Raw genomic sequence first — 17,281 nt, 5'->3', positions numbered from 1 at the left:
TAGGAATCAGTTCAGGATGAATGACGGGGTCCTCATTCACTTGCAGGACACCTTGTTTTTTTTTGCTGCAGTTGGTATATTAGCTGTGCACGGCCTTGCAAAATATCCTGCCCTGCTACAATGCATTCATAGATAACAGTTCCTACTTCTTTTTTTGATACCACACCAGTGATTCCCGGATATTCCCAATCTCTATAGGTTCATTAGCAGTGGACTAGTCCAGATGTGAACAAGGGGATAATATTATACTTATAAAAATGTTACTTTACATCATCCATGACAATTTGAAACAGGGTTGACAATGCACCAACATGTGCAGGCCTTCTCTGTAAGCCTTGTTTTCACCTTGGCCGCTTGTAAGCGAGATAGTTAGATTCCTGTTAGCTCAGCAGAGAAGTTTCTGATCTGTATCTTAGTTCAAGATATTTTAACTGTTTCTCATGAGAATGAGGGGCACCTGCTCAAGCTCCTATTATCAGTAGTTTTACTTTCTATCATGTGACTCGTTGCATTGCTTATGTAAAGAAAATGTATATAATTAATGGAATTTCTAGATGTGCTAGCATAACATGGTTGATTAAACATTGGAGGGGCAAAATTAAGTTGGTTTGTTTCATAATTTCTACCTTCTTTGCTATGTGTCACATGTTTGAGACTTTGAGTAGGCTGAGAGGGTTATTTTTAGTTAATTCAGCAACTGCGTGGCCCCAGTGTTTATTTTTGAGCCAATAATCAATCAATCAATCAATAAAAAAAAAATTCGGTTTTTGTTCAAAACCATAAAAGTACATATACAATAATACTCACAATTCATAATACTTTTGTTAAAACACATATCTTAATAAAGTGCAAAAGGTGCAAGGATGTAGTTTCTTCATTACATAAAGACCAGGTGATTGGAAAAATTCATTACATAAGGGCCACTACAAGTCCATACATTTTCTATATTTAACAGTTAATTTAAAAAATTCAATAACTTGGAGAAGACTATCATTGCGCAAAAGTTGTAAATACACCAGGGCCGGTCTGATCTGGGTAATATTGAGCTTTCTTAAAAGAGTCACCAGATAGCGCTTGCGGGGGTATTCATAAAACCTACATAAAAGTATAAAATGCAGCATATCCTGCGGAGACTTTCCGTCGCAGCCGCAGGGAGCTGCAGTCTTATCACAATTAGCAGTTTTTGGCCTGACAAGCAGATGATGAAAAAGATTCAACCTGAACCTGGTTAATAAAAACTTTTCGTGAGAGGTCAGGGAGCCTAATAAATACGGCTCTGTAGTTACACACGTTTTCAACATAACATATTTTCTGACACTCGGCTTCTGGAGCTCAAATCCTTCTCTCTGGGTCTTTCTATCCATGAGGAATTACCTCCAGGTCTCCCTTGACAATCTGACTGGGATTTTCAAACAATTCGGGGCACCCCAGTCTAGAGAAACTGGATTTCAAATATTTTATCCATGGGATAGCCAGTGCCTTGTCCTGAGACAAACAGTCCCTCACAATCCAGTGTGTCAGTGGGATTTCAGGGTTCAACCACAGTTTTATCCAGCAGGTCAGTGGGCGTAGGGAAAAGATGTCATATATATATTGTGTCCCCAATTCTTCATGGACTGCAAGAATGGAGGTGCCTGAGGGGACGCACAGAAGACGCTTCATAAAAAAAATGTCAACAATCTGCAGCTGCTCACCACCGACATACCCCCATATTTCGCTACCATATGTAGCCATTGCCACTGATTTAGCATTAAAGAGTTTCAACATGGCGCCAGTAGGGTTTTTCCCCAGCTTTGAGGCAAAATTAAAAATAGAGGCATTCACCCTGACCAATTCTCCCTTTTTTTAAGAAGATGCGGGCCCCAGTTTAATTTAGTATCAAAAAGGACCCCGAGATAAGAGAACGTTTTTGATATCGGGATTACCACTTCATCTATTTTAAATATAAAGTTTCTTCTGGGTTGTTGACCAACTTGCATGACAAATGATTTAGAATTATTAATCATTAGGTCTCTATCTGTCATGAAGGACTTATAAGCATTTAAAAGAGCTTGAAGGCCCCTTTCAGTCCTAGATATTAAAACTGCATCATCTGTATATAAAAGAACTGGAATACCCCGCCGACCGACTCTGGGACAGTCAGCCGGCACCTCCTGTAAAACGCTATCCAGATCATTAATATAAAAGTTAAAAAGGAAGTGAGCCAAAATGCATCCTTGGCAGACTCCCTTTCTGATATCAAAATTGTTTGTTACGCTCAGATCTTGAGAGTATCTAACATTAGCTCTGGTATTGCTGTGAAGATCTATAAGAAAATCAACAATACCACTGTCCATCCCCTTCGCCCTCATGGACTGCCACAGCTTCCGCCTGTTCACACAGTCGAAAGCTGAGGACAAGTCCATGAAGGTGAAGTGGATGGTACCCCTATGAGCCATTGTGTACTTGCTTAAAATTAAAAATAGGTTAAGGCATTGGGTTATTGTTGAGCGACCACTGCAGAATCCATACTGGGAGATGGACATGATGTTGTTTTCCACCACCCAATCTGAAAGTCTCTGCAGTAGTATCCTTCCTATTATTTTTACCATAGAGTCGATTAGCGATATGGGTCTATAGCAATGTGGGCTACATTTGTCCCCCTTTTTGAAAACCGGGACAATTGTAGAAACCCCCCAGGATTGTGGGCAACCACTTTGCACTGCGGCATTAAATACAGACTCTAAAATAGGAGCCCAAAAGGAAGGCTCAGACTTAAATAAGTCCGGAGGAATCCCATCAGGTCCGGGTGCTTTCCCGGCTGTTAGTCCCATAATACCTTCAAGAACTTCACCCCTGTCAATGCTAATCTTCTTTCCATTAGTACGAAGTACTAGGCTAGAAGTTTCTTCCATCGGGCTACGGCATAGTTGTTTGAAGTCCCCCTTGGGTATATGGCATTCAAGGCCGTCACCGGTCTCCTGGACAAGAAAAGGCTTTTAGGTTGTGGGATCCAGGATCTCGTTCCAAGCCTCTTCCCTTAGGGATTCCTTACGTTTGGCTATAGTAGATTTATTTTCTTTTCGACAAAGTTGGACAGTTGCCTGTTCTCTTGGTTTAGCTACTAAAGCCAGCCTGAGGTTACTTGCTGCTTTAGTGCAGTCATGATTAAACCACTTTGGGCCCACATTAACTAGATTTTTAGCTGGCACCGGCAACAGCTTCGAGACCTTATCTGAGAATGACTGGAACGCCCCGAGCACCTTTCTAGGCTGTATGCTTTCTTGGGTGCAGGTGTTAATTTCGTCCGCACATATGACTTTGATGTCTTTGTACAGCAGATCTGGGGTGATCATAGACCATCTCAGTCTGCGTCTCCCGTCAGTTGTGCTCAGCCTTCCCTGACTGGGGGTTCAACCCTTCCTTAGCTATCCACGGTCCCAGCAAGCGTACAGTGAGCGGGTTATGATCACTAAATTCACTCTCTTCAATGACCAAAGAGTCCACAAAAGACTGCATTGATAGTGAAATTAGTATATAGTCAATGAAAGTTCCCCTCCCATGGCCCTTGAAGGTCGGTATCTCGAATCTCTTGGCGGGATCCATCAAGGCCATGGTTGGTGTCACATCCAGATCATTCAAAAAATCATTGAAAAGCTCCCCCTCAATTGAGTGTTATAAATGTAAACCATTAGATCGTACACAGTTTAGATCCAGGATGCATTTAAATAGGGGGTCACCACAAGGGTGAACATTAAAGTCACCCATGATCATAAGATTATGTAAACTCTGTTTCATTGACATACCAATAAAAACATTCAAAGCAGATAATTGACTAGAATCTGAGTATTAGTTAACTGAATTATACAAATCTACCAGACCAGCTAGAAAGTTTTCTCCATTTAAAATTAAACCAAGAATTCCAGGGTTAGCAGATGGTACTCTACGTACTTTACAAGTCAATGCAACAGAAATATACGTGACCATCCCCCCCTTAGGTCTTCCCCTGTTGGTTGCAGTGGCAGGGACATAGTATGCCTTATACCCTTCTAAAAAATGATTACATTCAATAGACCAAGTCTCCTGCAGACAAATTATAAGATACTGTTTAATGTAAGTAATCCAATTATAATCCTGCATCTTGGCACCTAAGCCCGCAATGTTCCAGGAAATTACATTATTAGGGCTCCTCTTGCCCCAAGTAGCTTCTGTCACTCCCAGGTCAACAGAATTCTCCCTTCCCTGTTCACCCGAGCCCTCAAGTCAATCACAAGCCTCTAGGCCTGATAAAAGTTCAAATCTGTGTTGGGTTGGGACATCAAACCCATTCCTACAGTGGTTACCAAGATTGTTATGTTGTGGCCCGAGTGGTGGATAACTGGTGAGGGGTCTCGCCCTTGTGTTCTCTTATGCGCCAGTTACCTCCCTGAATAGGTCGTGTCATGCCTCTCACATACCCTGGCCTATAAAAAAAACCTAGAGGGAGCAATTCAATTGCAGTACCAGTCATCCGCTGATGACATTGGCCATCAGATAGTAATTGGCCAGCAGTAGAAGGGTTATCAAAATTAACAATAATACAGTTCCCTCTCCCGTTTTTGTTTGTGCTACCAATCCAACTGACCCTACGTATATATTATTTGCGACATTCATCCTCCCTAGGGTGTTTTGGTTAAACCAATAGGTTGTTTTGTTCCATAGCTGCTCATAGCTCTCTGACTCCCCATATAGGAGAGCAGGAGCATTCCCCAATATGACTACGTATAGGGTCACCTCTGGGGATAAATCAATAACTATAGAGCGGCGAGTAGCACTGATTATTTCATCCGGTCTCGGTTGAAGGTTAGGTGAGGGCGTGTCCCTCCTAGTAGTTGACTGGTTTGCCGTAGAAACGGCCGCATCGGCAGATATTGGGGGCTTAAGTTATTAATTGCTGAGGCAGTCAGATTGATGCTACTGCTGGGTATCTTGGATTTCCTGCTAGTAGAAGATGGAGGATTGGCAATGTTAGTAGTGGGAGCTGTAGCCGCTGTTTGCTTTCTATTCCCCATGGAAGTTTCCAGGAGCAAGAGCCTGGATTCTAACCCGGTGAGCTTCTGCATAATTGGGGCCAACAGCGTTTGCATGATACCTTCTAATTTCCCCCAGAGCTCTCCCCAGCCAGATTACAAGTCTGTGCTGTTCCAACACATTGTACATTTCGGGTGATACCACTATCATTTTTTCCCCTGGTGACATGAATGTCGGCTACCGTTATAACCTCATTACCAGTTGCTACACAGCTCTGTTTAGGCACCCTGGTGTTTTTTAGGGTGGTGGGTTTTTTCGAGCAGTTTAAAACTGGCTTGTCTATTTTGCTCCTTGCCCTAAGTCTAGATTTTACCGGGCCCGTTCAGGTGTCCCATTAATTAGGCTATTGTTTAATGAGGAAGTGTCACTATCTGGCTGCGTCACCGTTAATTGGCCAGGTGGGGGGGGGGTGATAGTGACTCATTACTCAATAGGGCAGGGGAGGCTATTGCTCTTCCAGATAGGGGATCCGTAGAGAGCCTTCGTTCAGCTAGGATGATTTCTTTATTAACAGCTGACTCGACCCTAGTCAAGTAAGCATCTAGGGTCCCAATCATCCCAGTTGTACCAGTTTCTTTTTCTTTGCGTGGTGCCATAATAGATTCCCCAACCAATGAGACAAGTAATTTACCGTTTAAGTAACCTTAATCCAAACATACAAAATAGTGAGTATATCAAGAAACACAATAGTATTAATACCATAAAATTGGGACCAACAAAGCATCGATTGTTTATACTTCCTGTTATCCTCTGTACTATGATGTTGTTTCCGTGCGTTCTTTGTGCCTTTGAAGTCCCAACCGGTGTGCAAGCACTCGATGTCAATGAGAGTCAGGTTTTAGCACAAACAGGAAAAACGATCAGACAGTCCCACTTAGTGAAATATCCATTAAGCAATTTGCAATTATGCCTACTCAGTGTTTCTTACAGTAAGCTTTAGGAGGGTGGCCCAGCCCAGCCTCTTCTGGCCCCTGATGGCCACAGATGGTCCCGCCCTTGTCCCGGGCTTCTCCCGGCACGCTCCTGCGCGCGTCCCGCGGTACGAGGGACCAAGCGACCCTTTATGCGCCTCATGGCGCTTCTGAATTACGTGTGCGGCGTCCTTGCCGCTAACGGGGCTGCTGGGAGGTGTAGTCCGGCCCACAAGTTCTGCCACAGAGGGAGGGGGCTCGGCGGAGCCAAGCCTGGCCGAGCAGGAGAGCGGAGCAGAGCCCGGTCCGCAGATGCAGCCACACAGAGGGGGGTGGGGAGGGGGCGGCGGAGCCAAGTCCGGCCGAGCAGGAGAGCGGAGCAGAGCCCGGTCCGCAGATGCAGCCACACAGAGTGGGAGCCCGGGGAAGCTAAGCCTGGCCGAGCAGGAGAGCGGAGCAGAGCCTGGCCCGCAGGAACAGGTACAGCCCCAAAGGATTTCGTCACACCAAGCCAATAATATGTAGAGAAATATGGGTTCCTTTGAATGTTCTTGGTTCCATATTTGAATTGTGAAATGTGCTATGTGAGCATTGGAACTCTGGGAGAGTTTCAGGAACGAAATTCTTAAAACCGTTGATGGTCATCTATGAAAATTGCAATGCAGAAGTTCCAGCGAAAGTGTGACATATGCACACATAGGAAAATCAGCCACACAGTTTTAAGGCTTTCTCAAGCCGTTACCCACTCGCCTAATGTTTATTTCATACAACCTCGATTGTTTAGACAGATGTGATAGACGCCACCATGAGACACTGTATTCCACCCACAGACTGTCTTATAGGTCTGGGTGAGTGTGGACATGGGAGTAGCACTCTAGGTGTAAGGTTTCAATATCATCACACCAGCCATGCCCGTGGATTATACCCTTAGTTATATCAACTCCTATAAACAGCTGCTGCAGTCGTCCTAACTAAAGTCTACCCAAAATATAATATCACAGTAACCATGCTACCAAAGGTGAGACTGGGAGCCATCTGTATACACATACAAGTGGAAACCATTGACCCAGATAAATGATGCAAGTGACTCAACACAGAGACGGAATAGGGTAGGTGACAGACAGAAACACTGGGTGACACTTCACATTTGCCTCATGGCTGTGGAGGTGGACCCACAATTGCCTGCTTCCACTCAGTTCAAAAACACCTGATGCAGTAAAGGAACAATGAAACCCAGAGTTACAAAGGGGTTAACCAGAATAGCATAGTCAACCTTTTTAAATACTGCTGACCAGGCCAACTGAAATAGTGCACTGACACCATGAATGTCACAGAGCACCCTGAAATCATTCAGTAGTTCAAGAAGGATAGACTGTACTGTGTTTGGGCCTAAAGGTGACCTGGAGCACAAGGAACGTTTTTGCCGCACCACTGCAAAATTCTGGCCGCGCCAAAGGGGTTAAGCGAAGAGATGTGTTTTCAGGTTTTTCTTGATTACTCCTGGGTCCTGGATGTTGTGTTAGGCGAGGGGCAGTGCGTTCCAGGCAACTGCGGCCTTCCATGCATCTGAGCTGCCTCCTATCCTCTGGTATTTGAATCGGGGAACCTGAGCAAGGCGAAAGGACATGGAGCGACCCTTGACTCTGTTACCAGGTAGGTTGCCCCCTCAGCCGCTGCTCAGCCCCCTGTGCTGCTCCAGGTGTTGTATTCTGCGTCACTGTTTATCTCTGCATTGTATTGCATTGTATTTTGTATCGTTGCTCGTTTTCCCCTGCTGCTCGTTTTTCCCACCTCCGTCAACCCCCTTTCGTTTCACCCTCTGTATTCTCCCCCTCCTCCTGTGCCCCATTTTTGCCTTCTGTGACACTTTCCCACCGCTTGCGTTCCTGCGGCCCCGCCCCCTCTTCACCCATTCGCCGCTTACCGCCGCCCCGCTCCCGCCTCCCAGCTGCTCCTCCCTCCCTCTGCTTCTCATATGGAGGCCGCGCCGCTGGCGCGCCAAAGGCGTGCCAAAGGCAAGCCCGTCTGCGCCCGTCCGCGCCTGGACCACGCCCATCGCTAAAACCCCTGGCCCCCGCCGAGGCCAAGCGACCTGTCTGAGGTACAACACCGCCGCCCTCCAGGCACTCAACACCAGCCGACCCCCCGCCTGCTACTGAGCCACCCCGAAGAGCACCCATGGACCCTTCACCTGCCAAGCATGCAAATTCACCTGCCTCCGAACCTGCTCCCCTCCCTCCAGGCCAGGCAATGACAACAACCACCTCAAGTGCATCCTACTCAACACCCGCTCCATCCACAAACACGCCATTGAACTACTCGACACAACAGCGCCAGACGTCGCCTTCCTCACGGAAACTTGGATGAACGCCTCCTCAGCCCCCGACATCACCATAGCCATCCCGGATGGCTACAAGATCACCCGGAAGGACCGCATCAACCAAACCGGAGGAGGAATCGCCATCATCTACAGAAACACCATCAGCTTAAATACCAACTCCGAAGGCACCCTCACCGCTGCCGAACACCTACATTTCCAGATCCACACTGACCCCAAAACCACCCTCCGAGGAACCCTCATCTACAGACCCCCAGGCCCACGCACACAATTCAGTGAAGCCATCGCCGACTTCATCAGCCCGCACGCCCTCGTCTAGCCAGACTACATCCTCTTGGGGACCTGAAATTCCACCTGGAGAACAACAACGACAACAACACCACCTCCTTGCTCGACAACCTCGCCAACCTCAGACTCAAGCAACTGGTTAACACCCCCACCCACCGCGCTGGCCACCCACTCGACCCCATCTTCTCCGCCAGCGGCCACTTCACCTTCAGCCACTCCACCGGACTACACTGGACCGACCACAGCTGCATCCACTTCACCTTTAAGAAGACGACATCCCACCACCGCCCGCAACAGATCCCCCGCAGATGCTGGAGCAAAGTAACCACCGACCAGCTAACCACAGCACTGAGCCAGAACCCACCAACCGACACTACTGACACCAAAGCCGCAGCCCACAACCTCACACAGTGGATCACCAAATTCGCCGATACCCTTGCACCACCCAGTCAAGCTCGGCAACAGGAAAGCCACATGGTTCACCGACAACCTTAAAGATTCAAAGAAATCCTGCCGAAACCTCGAGAAAGCCTGGCGCCACGAACAAACGACAGAAACCTGACAGCCCTCAAGAATGCCACGCGCAAACACCACCAGCTGATCCGCACCACCAAAAGGACATCATTTAAAGAGCGGCTGGACAACAACATACACAACAGCAAGGAACTCTTCAGCATCGTAAAAGAGCGACATCACACCGTCGCAAGACCTCTGCAACTCCCTCGCCACGTTCTTCCACCGCAAGATCGCCATTATACACGACAGCTTCGGCACCCAGACCCCGCCTCCAGCCACCGAACCAACGCCCCCTACCACCACCCTCATCGCCTGGACTCCCATCAGCACTGGAGACACCACCCACATAATGAACACCATCCACTCCGGCTCACCCTCCGACCCATGCCCTCACCACATCTTCAACAAAGCCGACACCATCATCGCACCCCAACTCCGGAACATCATAAACAACTCCTTCACATCCGCCACCTTCCCAGAGAGCTGGAAACACGCAGAAATAAACGCCCTACTGAAGAAACCCACAGCGGATCCCAAAGATCTCAAGAACTTCCGCCCCATCTCTCTTCTCCCCTTCCCGGCAAAAGTCATCGAGAAGACCGTCAACAGACAGCTGACTGCAATCCTCGAGGCAAACGGCTCCCTCGACCCATCCCAGTCCGGATTCCGAGCCAACCACACCACCCAAACAGCCCTCATCGCAGCCACCGACGACATCAGAACAATGCTTGACAACGGGGAAACTGCCGCTCTAATCCTCCTAGACCTCTCAGCCGCCATCGACACCGTCTGTCACCGCACCCTAATAACCCGCCTCCACAACACTGGGATCCAAGGAAAAGCCCTAGACTGGATCACCTCGTTCCTCTCCGACAGAACCCAGCGAGCCCGCCTCCCTCCTTTCCGCTCCCCAGCCACCGAAATCATCTGCGGCATACCCCAAGGCTCCTCGCTCAGCCCGACCCTCTTCAACATCTACATGAGCCCCCTCGCCGCCATCGCACGCAAACACAACCTCAACATCATATCCTACGCCGACGACACCCAGCTGATATTCTCCCTCACCAAAGACCCCTCCACCGCCAGAAACAGCTTCCAGGAAGGAATGAGAGACGTCGCGGAATGGATGAAACTCCGCTGTCTCAAACTGAACTCAGACAAGACGGAGGTCCTCATCCTAGGACCATCCCCATCCGCCTGGGATGACTCCTGGTGGCCCACAGCGCTGGGCACCGCACCGACACCCATGGACCACGCACGCAACCTGGGATTCTTTCTGGGCTCCTCCCTCACGATGACCAAGCAGGTTAACGTCGTCTCAGCCACATGCTTCAACACCTTGCGCATGCTCTGAAAGATCTTCCGGTGGATCCCCACCGGAACCAGAAAAGCGGTCACCCAGGCCCTCGTCACCAGCCGACTGGACTACGGGAACGCCCTCTACTCTGGAACCACTGCCAAACTACAGAAAAGACTTCAGCGAATAGAGAACGCATCCGCGCGCCTCATCCTCGACATCCTTTGCCACTGCCACATCTCTGCCCACCTGAGAGACCTGCGCTGGCTCCCAGTCAACAAGAGGATCACGTTCAGGCTCCTCACCCACGCACACAAAGCCCTCCACAACATGCGCCCAGAATACCTCAACAACCGCCTCAATTTCTACGCGCCAACCTGCCGGCTCCACTCCGCCAGCCTTGCCCTCGCCCCACGGATTTGCAGAACCACCACCAGAGGAAGATCATTCTCTACCTGGCTGCCAAGACGTGGAACTCCCTCCCCGCCCACCTACGACTGACCCAGGACTAATTCACCTTCAGGAAACACCTCAAGACCTGGCTATTCGAGCAGTAGCAGCACCCCCCCCTCCCTTCAGCACCTTGAGACCCTCACGGGTGAGTAGCGTGCTCTATAAATGCTTTGATTGATTGATTGTTTGATAGAGCGCAGCTGTCTAGATAGAATATAAAAGGAGAACTGTTTTTGTAAATAGAGTGGACCAAGACCATGCAGAGCACGATGGGCCAGAACCAACGATTTGTACTTCACCCGTTCCACCACAAGAAGCCAGTGTAGTGAGTGCAGGGGAAACCGCACGCTGTTCCTGGCGGAGATACCCAGAAGAAGAGTGTTACAAAGAGATGTTGGACAAAAATGACCATTGCCACTTTCTTTAAAAAAGATCAGTGTTGGGGATAGACTGTAGATGTTAGCACCAATAGTTGTGTTTTATTTATCTGTGTTGTACTACTGGCCTCTGCTTGTTTTTGGCAGATAATGCGTCCTAGAGCGGCCTGTAGTAAGACATGTAGTATTACCCTCTAAAATTGGCTATTTCATACTCTTATTGTGCAGTCAAATATAAACACACTGTGCATCTTCCAAATGTGAATATTGTGATTCACTTTTATTATATACATAATTTTGTCTTATATTATAAAATTACAATACGAATCAAGACCTGTAATACAATACTAATGGATACATTTATGCAGTAAATTAAAATTACCTTTCCACCTACAACTTTTATCAAAATAAGATTTCGGCTTTAGTGAAATAATATAAATACGATAGGGACTGGAGGCAAAGAATAAAAACACATTTACAACACCATAGATTTAGCAGAGCAACAAACACTTATCGTTATATGTCATTGAACTCACCTTTTCATTTCCAAGTATCTGATTAGTATTAAAGAAATGACATTATGAAATCCAAATTACAAAAGCGTATCTGTAATTCATTTTTCAATTCCTCAGGCACATGTGGCTTGTTGTGTTTTCGTTATATGGGTGTGTGAGGAGCACACCGTTGGTTAACCTTATTTATCTCTTTTGAGAACCGGTGCTGCGGCTAATAAGGGTAGTCAATCCTTGTCTGAATATGAGTTATAGCGGGTTTACAGTCCCACCTAGACGCGCACTGTGCACTTGGTGTGTTACACCTTCACCCTTTTTCAAAAAGAAATTTTCTTTAAACTCTATACCAGAAAACAATTATCTTTTTTAATGCATGATATTCATTGTTTACTGTGCATGCTTATTCTCAATGTTGATTATTGCATCATATCAACAAATACATCATGATATTTGATTTCACTTTAGATCATAAATGTACATTATTACATTCCTGTATTAATTTTTGAACTTTACATTTTTCTTATTCTGCCCTATGCATTTCGGTACACCATGGTACCTTCATCAGGGGTCAGTCTGTGTAGACAAATTGCTGTATAGACATGTACACAGAGCATACATCCCAGTACTGAGGACTAAAAACAGTTCGGCTACGGCTCAGCTTATCCAAAGTAAAACACTGATAAGAACGCGCTCGCAAGTACAGCAATTTGTCTACACAGACTGGCCCCTGATGAAGGTACCATGGTGTACCGAAATGCATAGGGCAGAATAAGAAAATTGTAAAGTTCAAAAATTAATACAGGAATGTAATAATGTACATGTATGATCTAAAATGAAATCAAATATCATGATGTATTTGTTGATATGATGCAATAATCAACATTGAGAATAAGCATGCACAGTAAACAATGAATATCATGCATTAAAAAAGATAATTGTTTTCTGGTATAGAGTTTAAAGAAAATTTCTTTTTGAAAAAGGGTGAAGGTGTAACACACCAAGTGCACAGTGCGCGTCTTGTTGTGTTTTCCACATTCATGTATTGGCTGCAATGAAAGCTACCTTTTTTATCCTAATCTCAAATGTTAGTTATCTGTGAAAGCGCGTAAAACCGTCAAAAAGGGGAGCATACTAAAGTTTTCCAAATAATCAGTTCCACTCTGTCATAAACATTACCCAAGTCAAATCCTGTTTTCAAGCATTTTCAAATCATATGACCCAAACATTAGTTCATGGATTCATATGCCAAGCAAGTGTCTATTACTAATAATTTAAACTTTTTGTACTGGGAAGCAATGTATCCTAACAATATTTTTTGCGGAACAAGCATTACGTTAAGATCCATTTTCTAATTATTGAGTTCAGAGCAGATTTTTAACTCTGTGTTCTTTGATATATTCTCTAATATTACTAATGTCCATAAATGTTTAATGTTATCAGCAGTGTGAGTCTCTTTATCTTCACCAGTACTTGGAAATAAACTCAATGTTTTAGAATTAAGGAACCTGTTATTTGTTTGTCCTACATTACCATTCATCATTCGTATTGTCCAGTAAACTCGTCAGTACTCTGTAACAAGAGTGTTCTTTCATTTCCAGTTTCAACTAATTGCAGAAATACAAAGGTATTGATAAAGTTCCTTGAACAAACTTCTTTGAGATAAAGGATGCCAGTAGAAATCAAACCACACTACAATATTTGTTTCTTGCTATGCAAAAAACAGAGGGTTTTACAAAGGGGCACATCACCGTAAAGCTAGAAGGATTCATGTCTAGCTCATAATTGTTGTTTCAAAGTTGTAAATGCAAAATGTACTTCTGGAGGTACATCTGTTTTGCAGTGACTTTTGAGTCAATTCTAGAGTGTGTGAGTCACCTATAGAGTGTGAACTTAAAACAATCATTTGATATATTTGTAATGAAATGCTGTTTATAATGGAAAGTCAACATCTGTCAGGCTTTGTTTTGATTTTGAATTTCTCTCTAGGGTCAACCATATCTGAACACTGCCTATGGACATTTAATCTGCTATTGGGATGGATCTGCTCATTATCTTATGTACCTTCTAATGGTGGCAGCAATTGCATGGGAGTAAGTTTTTTTGTTTCTGTGTGGTACAGTCATTTCATCATTGTCTATGAAATGAATTGAGTGATTTTGTTACATAATGCTAGTGACCGGAATGAGTGGCTTAACTGTTCTAGCATTTTATACCTAAGGATAGATAGCTACAATTTGAATACAGGCACATGCTGAACTTGGCCTGAAGAGACACCTTAACTTTAAAACCTGGGTATTCAAGATCACACACAACAGCATTCCAGTTTAGTTCACATTTTAACACAATCATTGATAGAAAGATAAATGAAAACGAGACCACCTAAAATTAAGATGACCAGAAATGTATAATTGTAGCATTTTTTTTAGAAAAGTTGTAATACATGCACTTTATGAAAACTGTTTGATATGTTTTCTACATGTAACCCTTTTTCGTCAATGTAAATCTTGAAAATAGGTAAAAACATTGTTTTTGAGCTCTTATCATTTTGATGATTTCTCAAACAAGATCTTTCACATGTTTAAACTCTTTAACGCATCTCAGATATCACCCGTGTATTCTTGTAAACTTATAAACTATGCAATATTTAATACATTTTGGGCCAGATGTAGGTAATTCCTATTTACCGATTCATAAATACCGAATTTTACCGATTCGGTATTTATGAATCGGTAAATATGAAGGTGGGAGATGTAGGTAATTCTGACATTTGAATGACCGAATCGGTAACATTCGGTATTTACCGATTCAGTAAATACCGAATCGGTATTGCCCATTGATTCCTATGGGCCTTGAAGCCCATAGGAATCAATGGGCAATACCGATTCGGTATTATACCGAATCCTGCAAGGGTGAAGGGGGTGTCACTTTGACACCCTCTAGCACCCCAAATACAGGCATGTGTGCCATGTGGCACACAGACATGCCCTAAGGGCACAGATGCGCATGCACACCTGAATTTGGTATTTTACCACCCAATAGCATTGGGTGGTAAAATACCGACTCTTAAGGGCCTGTGGCACTCTCAGGAGTGTCACCTACATGTGGAATTACCGAATCGGTAAAATTACCGATTCGGTATTTTACAGAATCGGTAAATTTACCGAATCGGTAAATTTACAAATTCTGTAAAATGCTGGCCCCTACATGCCGAATCCTAAATACCGGTCGGTAACGGCCGAAATCGGCCGTTACCGACCGGTATTTCCTCTCCTACATCTGGCCCTAGGTCATTTAAATTGAAAGCATCACTGCCAGCAACATAGAATGTAGCCTAGTGGTCCAGAAGACAGTTCAGCCCAGTGCCACTTCTGAAAGGACTGCCCAGAATGGGCCGGTCCTTCTACTGTGGTATCAAAAAGGGTCAACTCACATCATGATGAGTCTCAGTGGTGCACAGCAGTGGCCCTTGCAGGTAAGAGTGGTGGGGCCGGGTAGAGGGGAGATTTCGACAGACGACGACATGGGGAAAATGAATTATTTATTCAATTTTCCCTCGTGGTCGTCTGTAGAACGCATCCCCCCCCACAACCCGGCCCACCGCTCTTACCTGCATGGGCCGCTGCTGGTGGTGCATGCCATTGCTCCTCTCACCAACAATGCTAGAAATGACACACAAATACAGTTGTAGAACAACCCCACCAGCTATTATATATGCCTGGCTGTTATGTGGTTGTTGAAGGCTGAAATGTCTGACTTGCAAAGAGAATAATCCAAAGAAGAAACATTGGCACTTTTAAAGCTATAATTGTGGTACGCACGGCTGCATTACGAAAATGCTGAATGTTACCTCCCTCAGGCTTTTCTTTGTATCTTTATTGCCTTTTCCTATTAAGACGGGAGAGGGCTAGGGCGGTTGACCTCGAATCTGGGGAACTGGGTGCGAGTCTCGGCAATGACGCTGAAGATCCTGTGATTCTGGGCAAATCACTTAATCTCCCCGGGCCTAACAAAAATGAATGTGTCCTCATGTAATGCAACTGATGCTATGTAAAGCACCCTGATACCCGATTTGGGTCAAGTTTGCGCTATATTAAACAGTAACAAATATATATATATATATCTTGAAAAAATGTAGAAACGGGCAGGCATCTGAATTTATTGAACGACATAATTTACTAAATGCAGCTCAATCTAGATTTCGCCCTGCATTTGGATAGAAAGAGCCTTATATTATTTCCTTGAAGACCTGAGAATATCCTCTAGTCACCTAGCTATATTGTATCATTTGATTTATCTGCTGCATTTGACATGGTGTCCCATACAATTATGCTCACCAGACTGGCTGAGGTTGGCACCTGTTGCTCCGCTTTGCAGTGGTATGAGTCCTGTTTAGAGGAGAGATGTGAGGCTGTTCATCTTCCACCATTCCAGTCAGAGTTTAAGCTATAGGCATAGGGTATTCCTCCGGGTTCTGCCCTTAACCCTACTCTTTTTCATCTTTATATTCAGTGCATTATGACTCTTACTTTTTGGTTGTCCAACAACTTATTGAAATTTAATGTGGACAAGACTGATATTCTGCACTGCTGTAAGAACAGCCCCTGATTCTTTTTATCGACCTTCTGGGACTCTGCTGCTTGTCCAGCTGGGTCAGTTCGCAATCTGAGTCTATACGGATGATAAACTATTCATCTCTAATCATATTAGTCAGCTATTTGCCACTTATTTCTCATTGCTGCGTGTTTTGCGGAAAATGTTACCACTTCTTCCCCTTTCCATTAGTCCTTTGATGATACAGTTGACTATTTTGAGCGTACTTAACAACTGCAATAATCTGTTTCTGGGTTCTCATTGGCATTTTGAATCAACTGCAGTGTATTTAAAATGCATCCACTAGACTGGTGCTATAACCGCTTCAGCATTCCTCCACTTCGGGGACTATGGCTATCTCTGCCAAAGAGAATCATGTCAAAATCCCTTTGTTGTGTTCATAAGACCTTCTGAAAGACAGGACCCTAATACCTCCAGCATAAGTGTGCACAGTCTGCATATTGGATCATCTGACATGCACCTGGTCATCATCCCAAGTTTAGGCGTTTAATGTTTGCGAGGCAGATTGTTCTCAGTTAGTGGAGCCCGACTATGGAACTCTCTTCCATTACCACTGCATGCAACACAATATATGATGTTTTTTAAATGCCTTAAAACCATGCTTTATACTCAATAGCTCAACTTTGTTTCTGGTTTTCAGTTCCTCTTTGACATTACATTAGAGTTAGGACACATGTATAAAGTAACAGTGCTCTCTCTAAAGCTATTAACATAACAAACATAACATATACCGATGTGAATATGGAAAACGATGCATACATCAATGAAAATGAAATTTTGTCTCTATTAACAGATTCACCCGTTAGGCAGGCCCTGAGACCTAGGCCCGGTGATTGCTGAATGATAGGCCACAGGTGGAAGGGTGAATAGCTTGCAGGAAACTGTTGATCATTTCCATAGATAGGCGCGGCAACATTACAATGATCAGG

General features: G+C 44.9%; 1 protein-coding gene and 1 long non-coding RNA gene across 4 annotated transcripts in view; one reads left to right on the top strand and one right to left on the bottom strand.

The window, feature by feature from the left end:
- The window catches only part of TM6SF1 (transmembrane 6 superfamily member 1), a 622,619-nt gene that overhangs the window by 281,171 nt on the left and 324,167 nt on the right, over positions 1 to 17,281 (top strand). For both annotated transcript variants that reach the window (XM_078684737.1, XM_078684736.1), the window contains exon 4: positions 13,728 to 13,831. In XM_078684737.1, coding sequence (XP_078540863.1) covers positions 13,728 to 13,831 — 104 coding nt within the window. The remainder of the gene's footprint in view (positions 1 to 13,727; positions 13,832 to 17,281) is intronic.
- LOC144826417 (uncharacterized) overlaps positions 1 to 17,281 on the bottom strand; it is a 905,759-nt gene that overhangs the window by 741,017 nt on the left and 147,461 nt on the right. The window lies entirely within an intron of this gene.

Source organism: Lissotriton helveticus, chromosome 3_2 (assembly GCF_964261635.1).
Source record: "Lissotriton helveticus chromosome 3_2, aLisHel1.1, whole genome shotgun sequence".
Taxonomy (NCBI): domain Eukaryota; kingdom Metazoa; phylum Chordata; class Amphibia; order Caudata; family Salamandridae; genus Lissotriton; species Lissotriton helveticus.
The sequence above is the reverse complement of the archived record's forward strand: the minus strand, read 5'-3'. Positions and strand labels throughout refer to the sequence as shown.